Source organism: Triplophysa dalaica, chromosome 4 (genome assembly GCF_015846415.1).
Source record: "Triplophysa dalaica isolate WHDGS20190420 chromosome 4, ASM1584641v1, whole genome shotgun sequence".
NCBI classification, from domain to species: Eukaryota; Metazoa; Chordata; class Actinopteri; order Cypriniformes; family Nemacheilidae; genus Triplophysa; species Triplophysa dalaica.
The window spans coordinates 15447002-15459711 of NC_079545.1; the positions used below are offsets into that span (position 1 = coordinate 15447002).

At 39.0% G+C, this 12710-nt stretch overlaps 1 protein-coding gene across 5 annotated transcripts in view; it reads right to left on the reverse strand.

The window, feature by feature from the left end:
• mtmr4 (myotubularin related protein 4) overlaps nt 1-12710 on the reverse strand; it is a 40876-nt gene that overhangs the window by 27320 nt on the left and 846 nt on the right. For 2 of the 5 annotated variants that reach the window (XM_056746108.1, XM_056746107.1), the window contains exon 1: nt 604-951. In XM_056746108.1, coding sequence (XP_056602086.1) covers nt 604-648 — 45 coding nt within the window. In that variant the 5' untranslated portion in view covers nt 649-951. Of the gene's footprint in view, nt 1-603; nt 952-5332; nt 5432-7485; nt 7525-7548; nt 7663-12710 lie in introns of those variants that run through there. The other 3 variants (XM_056746111.1, XM_056746112.1, XM_056746110.1) reach the window with 3 other exon arrangements.

Consider the following 12710-nt stretch of genomic DNA (forward strand, 5'->3'; position numbering starts at 1 on the left):
TTATCTCTTAAACTGTGTTATATAACCAATTCTATAGGCCACATGTTATAGGAGCCATGAGGTTAACACAATCTACACAAATAAACCCTAGAGACAAGCGAAACAGCCTGAAAATGGCAAACAAACGTACAAAAATCGATATTATATATGAAATGATATATTAACAACATGTATGACTTTTGTTAAAACTTAAAGGGATTGTTCACCTAAACCTGAATGGCTTTCATCTGTGGTACACAAAATATATTTAAGAAATGTCCTGAATCCAATGGGTTCTTCAAGAGCAACCTATTCCTTCACTTCTCTCAACTTTTCTGCCGTTTATCAAACATCTTTCTGTTCTTCCTCAATGTCCTAGTCAGGCGTATAAAGAAAACTTAAGTCAACACTTCACACTAGAATGACTCCAATTCACAGTCACGCAGTCTACCATAACCTGAAAATGGCAAACAAATGCTCCTTATGCTGCCTCTTGGTCAGGTCGTAAATGTAAATGAGAACTGGTTCTCAACTGACTTACCTGGTTAAATAAAGGTATACTTCTAGTAATAATCAATCTCAGCTGCGTTACAAATACACACAGACGCGGAGAGCATCACTTACGAAGCAGTTGAGCATGGAGCAGGAGACGCGGCCGGCTCTGCTCATGGCGCGAAGAGGGTGGCCACGGTTGCCCGGGAGACACGAACTCTAAGAACAACCAAAAGACCAACCGGCAAAACCATCCTTCCCTCGGTGAAGACAAGCGTGTGCTCCTCCACCTCACACACCTCTTACCTCCACCGGCAGACACACACAATGTTCGCGGAACAGAAAGACAATTTCCTGTGCAATTTCCAAATGTCCCGCACACACAGTCCAGCAGTTCTCGTTGCTCAGTTGAGCAGCAGAATATTCCAGAACGACCGGAGAGGTTCAGTGCAAAAAGACGAGGAAGGAGAGATACACTGGTGCGTCTGTGCAGAGGAAAGAGAAGAAAGGGTATTGCCTGATGCTAAGCTCCGCCTCCCATCCGCAGCATCCCCCCCACTCACGTGCACACTTGCTCTACCGCTCTCCCTCCCTCTCTTTATTCCTGCACTCACCCTTCACCGAGATTTTTTCTATGCCAGCTTGCAGCCTCAGCAAGAGCAGCATGGCACGGCGGGGAGGGCATCTTCAGGCGTCTCACGATCTGATTCTTGGGACCGTATCAGAAATAATTATAGAGGTTAGTTTTGGTATGGGTGCAATCTTTGTTAAGGTGGCAAACACCCAATTTTACGAAAACATCTGGTGGACCGAAATAATATGAACGGGTTTAAAAAGTTTCATTCTCTGTAAACAAAATGTTACATCTGAGTGATTTTTAATCTGTGTCTTTGTTTTCTGCATATTTGCACAAGAATGCTAACTTTTGGGGCTAAAACATATATTCCGTTTTATTCCAAATTATTTTTTGTTTTCATTTTGTGGATTAACCAAGAATCATTTCACAAAATAAATGTTTCCACTTAACACACATGCTAAGAGAACTCTACACACAACACATCGTCGTGAACATGTGTCATGTATGTTCTCTATCAGTTCTCACTCTCACATTGCCACGATGCGGCGTTGTGTTGCATGGCTGCGGCGGCAGGGGGGGATGCATCAGTGAGCAGTCACGATGAACGAGAGACATTAAAATACAGCAGAAAGACACAGGAAGAGAGAGAGAGAGTATGCAGCGTGCACCAATGACACAGCATTCTTCAGCATTTCTCCCCCTCCCTGGCTTTGATCGCTACCATTGTAACACGCTGAGGGAGTCTCTCTCTGCAGATTCCCAGCATGCATTGCGGTCTGCTCTAAAAGGACGTGCTGTAATAGTCCTGGCTCTGAGAGGGACAGCGAGCAACACGTCGTTCTTCAAAGCGCCCCGAGGCGTGTCGAACGTGCCGCGATGTGCTATTCCTAGGTCAGTATACCCCAGCAGGAGGGTCATTACTAGGATGCAGAACATATTTATGCCCCTATGAAATAGACTGGTCAGAAAACTAGTTACGTTCTTAATAGCGCTAATTCCATCAGGTATTCCATAAGGAGACGGCACAACGCCATTCTACACTAAACATTTTGTATGTTTGAACTTGATTATTCATTATTCAAATTATCAAACTGATTATAAATATTTTTTGATAACATTTATTAAATTATTATTATACAACGGCACCTGTACTCTTAAAAATAAAGGTGCTTAAAAGGTTCTTGACAGCGATGCCATAGAAGAACCATTTTTGGTTCCACAAAGATACATTTGTGAAACAGAAAGGTTCTTAGAATGTTAAGGGTTCTACCCTGTCAGCTTGCCACTGTACTCCGTCATTTAAAGTATGGAAATATGTATGAAGAAATAATATTACATATCATTTAGAAATGGGGGCGTGAAATAATAATATTTTAAACAGATTGACCAATTAATAACAAAATAATGCTGGGTAATATACCTAAAAATGCATATTATAGGTATATTACCCATTATTTTGCGGTATTAGTTGATTTATCTCAATTTAAAATAATCCAGCCTGTTTTACACAAAAGTTTTCAAAACGTCCAATAGAAAGTTTCAAAAGATATCATTTTAAAAACTTAGGCTGACCCATGTATAAGTGAACTGTCAACCCCTTGCCAAACAAACCGCAAACTTTATTTTTCTATGTTGTTCATTTTCTTGCTAATATTAAAGAATCAAATTGTGATTAGTACAAGTTCACGCTTTTAATATAAATATTTATTTTATGTACATATTACCTACAGAGTACAACAGGAACAAAAATGGTGCAGAAGCGAAATAACTCCTGGCATTACAACCTGTCAATCAATTCAAACCTCAAACCTTTGATCATAACCCTCTGAATCTCTCACATGCAGAAAAACTTGTATTTAACAGTTGAGGTGGGAAGGGGCGTACACTAAGTGCAGAAAGTGAGGAAGAGCACCAGGGCATAAAAATTGATTGATTTAAGCTAACAGTCACGAAACATTGCACAATTTCTCATGACACTGACATTCATTTATAGACAAAACGGCATCAGAAAAATAAGGTCAAGGACAGGTCAGAGCCATTCAAGAATAACTAAACAGCAGGCGCTGCTGCATCACACAAATGATTAATGCATTAAACATGAATGCAAGATCAGTTTGTACAGACATGCAACTCACAAATCACTTTAATAACAAATGATGTACATGACACAGCATACTGTCAACTGGTCATAATCCCAAGATTTTCACAGTAATGATAATCTGACTGTACAATATCTCAATCACAAGGGGAATAACAGAAATAAACGTTCATCATATTTGTGTTTTATAAATCGCTGTTGTCTCCATATCCTCTAGATCGCAGTACGTAAGTCTACATTTACTGTTTCTAGGAGCTTTAACAAAACTCATCATGTGAAGCTCCCGGGGCAATTAAAACAGCTCAGCCTGGATTAAAATTTTCACCACTGAAATGTTAGCAATAAACCAACACAAAAGATTATAATCTTTGCAGGTGAGACGCAAATGAGAATTTGGTGAGCACAGAGGGTGACATCATTTGGGACAGTTTAGCCCCACCCACATTTAACAAACAAAGGTAAAAATCCTTATTGTTAACTAAAAGAAGTTGTAGTCAAAGTGACATTGCTGAACTCAATACTGACGCTTTTGCTTTACGACAAAACAAAGGGCCGACTGACTGCGAGTGAAAGAATTACAGCCGAACAGTAACAGGTTTGGGTGTCTCACCTTATGAGCATTTACAACCGAAACGGCGTCTATAGAAATGTTTGGTTAATGCCCATTATGTAATAAGTTCCTTTTCTGTAGCTTTCGAAACAAATAATACATTTTGAATGTTGGCTGATACAAATTTCAATTCACAGGACTTTTCTAGAAAATTAACGCCGACACGGGCCATTAAGAACCACTAACAAGAGCAACTGGACCGCAACACAGAACCGGCCTCATGTCTAGAATTCCTCCCGGGTTTCATTTCACACTACAATGGACAATAACATAGTTTCTATGAAGCTCCACATACTAAGCAAATGTTATCGGCTCGTCTCGGTTTCCTGATGGACAGCAGTGTAGTAGTGTAAAGTACAGAATACAGATCCAGCAGTGATTTACAATGGCCTTACGCAGAGCTGTTCTTTGTTTACGGGACACGCCAAGTGTTTAATGAGCATCCAGGGAATGTGCTCGTATGCTCGGAGCTCCACACGGAGTATGACATCATACTGCAATACTCCAGTGTAAAACCTGATACTGATTGTGAATGAATACAAGTGTTTCAATCAAGTGTGAATAAGACTATTCAAGAGCCTCAAAACACACACGTGCACAAACTGAACAGGTAGCATTCGAGAAATGACATCAGCAGAAGCAAACTTAGCTGACATCTTATTTACATCTTAGTAGTCCACTTATAAATGAAAATTCTTTCATCATTTACTAACCCTCATGTCATTCCAAATATGTATGACTTTCTTTCTTCTTCAGAACACACAAGAAGATATTTTGAAAAACGTCAGTAACCAAACAACACTGGCCGCAGAAGAAAGAGGCGTATACAGGTTTTGAATGACATGAGGGTGAATAAATGATGACAGAGTTTTTTCAGGTTATCTATCCAGTATTTAAAATTGGACAAAGGTGTTCCTCTCTTTAATCATGCATACGATATGTCAAAGGTCTTCAACATCTGCTCTCTGCCATGTCATCGTTTTACTGGGAAAATCTCTTGACAGTAAATCTGAACAGACAGTAAACAACAGGAAGATGGCAGAGTGCAGGCCAACATGTTGTTCAAAAACGCAGGGGGCACGCTGCTCTTCAGAAAACAAACCAACACGTGATAACATATAAGAGCAGATATATATAGAGAGCAATCTTCATCATTTGCTGATCCAGCAATAAAGGTAGAGATTTGTTCATACAGGTAACAGGAGACGTTTCGACATGTGCTTACAGCCGAAAGCCATTTTCTCCAGCGTTCACCGAGCCAAAAAGTATAGTTAACTTCCTCTTCAGCCTGCAGAGAGAGCACTTGAAACACGCAGTGCATCTGCGGGGGATTATTGTATATGAAGCATAAAAAACTAAATCAAAGCATTTGATTGCTATGTGACCCTGGAGCAAAACCCCAGTAATGAAAAACAGATGGGTGCAAATTTGAATATTATATTTTTGACCGCACACTGTGAAACCCTAACTTTTACCTTTCTTCAGCAGATAAACAACATTCCATTGCCACAGGTCAAAGGTCACATAATCCTAAAACACAAACACACACCCTGCAGCTCATGTGAATGACACCCACCATGTTCTCTGTGGTTCTGTTTTTAATTTAGTCTCAGCTTCAGCTCCTCCAGCCTTTGACCGGCCTCGCACCTCACAGCGACAGCTCACGAGACACAATCTGGGAAAAAAGAGAGAAAAAAATTTGTTGAGTCTAAAGAAAAGCAGAAAATACACCGCAAAAGAAACTAAGCTGTCTGTGACAACATCTAGATTTCTTCATCTTATGAGTGAAGTTGCTGGAACAAAACTTGCTGCGGCAATGTTAAGATTGTTGGTTGATGTTTGGTTACTAGGGTCTTCTGAGCTAAGACTGCTTTAGAAAAACACAACTAATAACACGCATATTATGTACAAAATTCCCTCAAACTGAAATACAATGGCTTTTTGTTATGCTTATCTCAAATCTTGAGTTACCCTCATCTCTTTCTCTCTCTTTGGAATGTCCAATGCTTGTCATTCTTGCTGCTTAGAATCTGAGTGGTTTACTAAATTCGACAGAAAAATATCTTAAAGGCATGGTGGGTAATCCTGTCCAGAAAAATGTTTATCATGAAATCTCTTTACATCCTGATAGCAATCAAGTATAGGGGAGTATGGTGGTCAAATAATATTTTTATAATAATATTTTGTCTGTGAAAGGAGAAGAACCAATAAACGTTCGCCCAATCATAACGTTCTGGCCGAACGCTGTGACTGGTCATGTGTACATTTTCAGCCAACGTATTTTGCATACTACTGTGCAACCTGTTCACGCAGACATCATACGTTATCAGCGCCACAGCCCGCTCACGTCCGCTATGTCAATGTAGGGATAATGGCGGGCAATCTGCGGGAACCGACAACAAGTAAATCTACAAAACGAAAGTACGTCTTTGAAAAAGCAGTGACGAAAAAACCTCTGGATCTTGAAAGAGGAAAAACTTGAATTAACATCACTTCAGCTTTTACACGATGGAGACAGCTCTGGCAGGCACAGGGTCTAAAAGATGATACCATGGTTGCTCTCTTTCTTTTGGACAGGAATGTACATGCTTTGAGAAGATTTTAATGGATTTAGTTTGTAATTCGTTATGTGGATTTAAGAAATGCATTCATGTGTCTGGAGATGTATCTTTGGACGGCGAATCGCACAGAGGGTGGGAATATAATTTCAGTGCTAGCATGCTAAAGTTAGCACATTTCCAAATCAACCACTCCACCTTTAAGTCCAAGACACAAACAGGCATGTACTTGCACATAGACACACACATTATCATCGCAGAATCGGGTATCCGAAACACTCCACACACACTTGAATAAGCAGAGCTGGTCGGTTCAGTTTGATTTTTTAATTGGTCACCCCACAGTATGTTAAATCGCAACTGCAAATGGGACAAAAATCCAATAATTAATGGTTTTGTGTAACGAAGAAAAAAAACTTTACAAAAAGTGTATAATCAGTAAAACGAATGAATTGCTTATATGTGCAACATTATTTACTCGACTAACCCAATTGTCCAAGATGTTCTCAGTTTTATTATGAATGGGGTGTGATCATGGTGCGTATGCATGTGTGCATGTAAACACTCATGGCAACACATGCTGCGTTTAGTTCTCGCCCCACGCTGAGACGACCTTGATCTCCAGCAACAGCCTCACTAATAGGATGAGCTTTGATTTACAAGCAAAGGAAAGCGAAAACTCCACAAGTGCCTAGAGCTGCGGGGTTTGGGAACACGCACTGATCAACCAAGAACATGACAACTTTTTATAAACTTACCAGTTATAAGACACACCCACTCGGTTTCAGATGAGCAGGAAATTCTATTTTAAAAATTAGACTGCACTAAAATAAAATATCGAAGTTCAGAGAGAGCGAGAGAGAGCGACAGAGAGAGAGAGCGACAGAGAGAGAGAGAGAGAGAGAGAGAGAGAGAGAGAACACAGACATACACTGATTTTAATACACTCCAGGACACAAACACTACTTATTCCAAGACTGCAAACACTTGCGCACTCTGACAGACACAAAAGGACACGCAGCGTCCACACTCCGGAGCAACACTTCGAAAACATTTCACATAATAACTTTACAACACGGAAGAAAAGTTTAAGACCGCGAATATTCATCAGTGTAACACTGTAGCAACGGAACATTGCAATCCTCACACGAACCGCTACGTTAACACTTACGCACGAGACACAGCAGTGTATCAACAGCTCCTGAGTGCAGTTTAATAATCATACAGCCCTTACCCGTGCGCGACTCTGTGTGTTCACAAACTCCAGTGGATTTCGTGTCATGTTCAACCTGTCCACGCACACACCGCACTCGCACACACCGCACTCGCACACACAAAGCACGCGCGCGGTGGGCGGGGCTTAACGTATGGGCGGGGTTTAATGTACGCGGGGCGTGTAGTACGTGACAGCGCTGTCCTCAAGAAATATTTGCAGAAGTTTACGTCGCTTTGTTTGCATCCACATCGGCATGTTTTTTAATACATACATGCGGGTCTGTTTTGTTATCTCAGGCGCACAGACACAGGCGCATATCTGAGAAATCCACTTCATGCTCGACAAGAATCCCGTTGACTCCAAATAAACTAGGGAACACAACAGAGACGCCGGACTCCTGAGATATCCTACACTTTTCATGCCTATAGTTTAGCTCGGTTTGCGGTTTTCATAAGTCAACAGTTAAGCAACAGATGCATTAGAAAATAAGAAATGAATAGAGAAATGCTGGCCATTATGAGCACTTATTATATAAAAACATACACACATATATGTATTTCTAATAACATTCATTGTTATGGTCAGAGTAATTCAATTGTGTCAAACTAATGAATTCTCCAAACAGAAACTGATGTTTTCCCAGTGAAATATGTAAATAATACGTAATCGCAGTGGTTAGAGTGTGGGGTAAGCAACGCCAAGGTCACGGGTTCGAACCCAAGGATTACACAAACTCAGAAAAAAATATAAAGTATAATGCAAGTTGCTTTGGATCAAAGCGTCTGCCAAATGCATAAATGTTAATGTAAAATTGACTTATTCAAGAATTTCAGAGAGCACGTAAAGGGAGCATTAGTGCTATAAATACAAACATTTATGCATTTAGCAGACGCTTTTCTCCAAAGCGATTTACATTGCTTTATACTATAGATTTGTTTCTTATTATGTGTAATCCCTGGGATCGAACCCATCACCTTGGCGTTGTTAGCGCCATGTTCTAACCACTGAGCTACAGGAAAGCTACATACAAAAAACAGACAAGGTTAAAATGGCGTCAAAATGGATCATCACCAAAAAACTAAAATTGAGAGCATATAAATCTTGACAGGAATTATTTACTCACTGAGAGAAGGTTTGGCTCTTTAATAGTAGATGTTTTTAGTTATAGAACTGTGTAAACTTTAAAAGCCTGATTGTCTGAAAAGTGGGCCTTGGTATATGGGGGCGTGACATGAAAAATTCCACTATGGTGACGTTATGGAGCATACAGTTTATCTGGGTTACATGAGCAACGTGTTCAGGCAAAATATACATTTATGCTTTAAAAATATGCAAAAAATGGCTAAAACATCTGAATTTTTATGCATTATTATGCACAAATTCTGTGATTGGCATGAAACTATTAATTCAATTAACAACCTTTGATTGTTCATGAAATACAAAAACCTATTTTCTATGAAACAAATCCTAAACAGATCAACTTAGAGTATACTGTGTTCATTTACCTTTATGCATTTGGCAGACGCATTTGTCCAATGCGACTTACAGTGCATGATACAACACATTTGTATTTGAGTATGTGCAATCCCTGGGAGTGAACCCTTGACATTGCTAGTGCCATGGTCTAACCACTGAGCTACAGGAAAACTACAGATACATGGACAAAGGCAAATGTAACGTGAGAAGCACACACACCCTAAACTTCCATTCATAAGTAAACAATATATCACACTGATCAATTGAAATACCATTGTTACATTGCTGTAGTATGAACTGATCACACACTGATGGTAGATATATATATATATATATATATATATATATATATATATATATATATATATATATATATATATATATATATATAGTCATTTATAAACCTCTTTTTATTTTCAATAATTTTTCAAACTGTTTTCTGCGAAATGTCTTAATTTTATTTACGGTCTGTAAATTTTTTACTTAATATTATTCACAGTCCAGTCAAATAACAAACCATGAAAGATTTGAAAATCCAATGTGACTGCTTCGGTTTAATCTATCAGACTGTGAAAAAATGAGCACTGGAAAAGAGAAATTGTATTATGTTGTGTTCTTGTATAAGTGCAAACACCACTGTCATTATCTTTCAACACAAAAAACACGCACCCACACTTCCACATATTTTTTTCATGATTTCAGACACACCCCCTTTAAACCACAACCTTCTATGGAAGCAAAAACCTGCCATCATCTTTCTGATAGGAAGTCATGTGTTGTGTCTTACCTGTCACAGGTGTGTCTAAGATATACTGTTCTACAGAAGTCCAGAGATGCAGTGAACATCTGAAAATATTTTCATACTGTGCTCAGCGTGGGCGAATGTTCCTCTGCCTGCCACCATGAACTTTCCGTTTACTGTTTATATCTCCCACAAATTTCCAAAAAACTCCCCTTAAGTAAGGCCGAGTTAAAACCAGTTTCTGACAGACTTGCAAATTACCAAACAAACCACAAAGGACAATACGGTGGAAACGGCCCTTACATTTCACAGCGGTGGTTAAAATGGGTTTTCTGCGACCAATAAACTTTTGGATTTAAAACTATCTGGTTACTTCCTTACTTTTCAAACAATTCTTCAAATCCTACAATTCCAAACAACTTTTTCTAACTGTTTGTGGTCACCTGTTTGTCACACAACAGCCAAACACTTCCAGAAGAGCGAAGCTTAAAAGATCACAGCCGCACCCACAGCAGCGGTGCACACATGTCCAAACACGCCAGTTCTGTCACACATACACACACACACACACACACACACACTGAAGTCTCTATGTTGAACTTTGCCTCCAAAGAAGCTCAAATGATAATATATAAATGATATAATAAATAACCAGGGCTGCATTTAAAGTATAATGTTCCAAAACAAAAAAAGTCACACTCACAGGTGAAATATCTACTATATTAGCTTGTCTCACGGCTCTATGACTATGTTTACTTTCAAGAGCAATTGTACTTTAAATTATTTTTACTGATGTAAAGAAGCACTCTGCACGTAACTTCACACTCCTTTTAGCAACTTTGTTTTAACCTCAGATGCTGACTGAGAGAACAAAGTTCTGCTGCACCGCTTAAATGATGCTGTGGTAGAAACAATCACGAGAACAGATTACTGGTTGTGATCTCAAGAAATGCAGTTTGTTTCTCAATATGTTTTAAATTTGTTAAATAACTAAAATCAGTAAACTACTGTAAAACATGTAGGTTAAAATTGTATAGCTTGTCGTAGAAGACTTAATAGCTAAAGTGAGAAAACGGAGTTCTGTCCAACTCTGAACACCATTCTTTTGCTCAATCATTGTGAACATTTGGCAACATAAAGCTGTTTTATTCCAACTGATACATTAGACCAGCAGCCAAGTGTATGAAACCGAGAATCTTACAACACAAAGAATATGTTATTGGCTAAAACTAATGTGTTAGGAGGAGGCACCTGATCCAAGATCAAGTTTCCATCTCAAATAGACTGCATGAGCAGGTTTACAAGTCCACAACCCTGCTGACCTCTTGAGACTTATCTACCTGGATCTCAATTCAAAACAGACACACAAACACTGTCATTTGATAAGCAAATTCAATACACTGAAATTGTTGGCCTGTGAAAATTGGATTTTGTGACCCTGTGTTAAGCATAGACAGCAGTTTGATTTAATTGATGTCCTCTGCACAGATGTTGCGAACAAACATTGATGAGAGAAATAAAACACAGGGGTAATACAGGAATACGAACAAATAGAAACTTTAAGTATTAAATCTAAACTGATTCAAGTCACCCCACACTGTGGCATAGCTTAATAAAGCCATGAGTTTCAAATTATGTATGTTCAAATTATAAAAAACTAAATCTCAGACTTCCACTGAAGACCAGAATATCACAGAGAATATGTTTGTGCTGTTCAGTATCATTATGACCCAGAACTGTTGTCACAATCATGAACTTTGCAGGGGTAAACACGGTTTCCATTTTCTTAGAAATATCCAAATGCAGTTTCATGGTTTTCATCACAAGATGTAAATAACCATAATTTTCCCTTTCAAAAACATTATTTTTCACTTCTCTAAACCAAGAAAAGAAAGTTTCACTTCTCTGTTGGGGTTCAACTTTAGATGATGTAAACAGCCTGTACTATAGGATATATGCTATTTACCTCATTCAACTCTACATCTCAAAGTACAAAAATCACACTGACATTCTTCTAGTCAACATATCATTCCGTAGATATGAGGGAACATAAACAAATAAACACAATGTGTCAAAGTGCAGATCTGAGAGGTAAAACTATTCAAAACGTGATATTTAAGCTATAAAACTATAAATCTATGGAAAGGCGCACTCAAGCGTGTGCCAACGTTTGCAGGAGAAATTGACAGCATGCGACTGTGACGAAAACTGCTAGTCTATTTTTCACATTTTCTGAAGAAAATCACAATGCAGTTTGCTCACTGCCTCGAGTTAAGAGCCATATAGAGAGAACACATTAATGCTGTCACAAACAGAGCCTGAAGATTCTGTTCCCGCAGAGATGCGATACAGAACAGCTCATAGCCATTTGCAAGATATCATCTATAGATACATTTTGAATCACTATGCCAAAAAAAAATCACACTGAAGGAACAACATCATGAACTATATCACTCTCCCAAAATTTGTACTTTAGCTAGACTAAATTACAGCGGTACATAAGCTGCTACCAAAAATCCCAAGCTTTCTTGTGGGAGCGAGTTTACAGTTATTACCATAGAGACATTCAAACATTCTTTCTTAGGCTACAGGGACCTACATTCAGAGCGGTGCGCAGTCATGGGGCTATTTAAAGTGCAGTCTGACCTGTAATGTGAGCATGGCCTATCCATTAGACATTTCACCCAATGCAGTGGAATGAAACACTGGGCTTCCCAGGCAGAGGAATGAGAAAGCTCAAGTTGGCAGTTACTGGTGCTTACGGTTGAATTCTCTGATTACAAATCAAATACAACCAGAGCGATCTCCGTGAGATAAATGAAGGGTTGTGGGTAAAAATGAGCCTTCTGTGCAAGAATCCAGTCGCAAAATGTTTTCATTAGCTGCTTGCAGACCACCAGCTTATTAAGATTAACTGAATGTGAACACATGTGCAATGGCAATTATCATATAAAATACACAC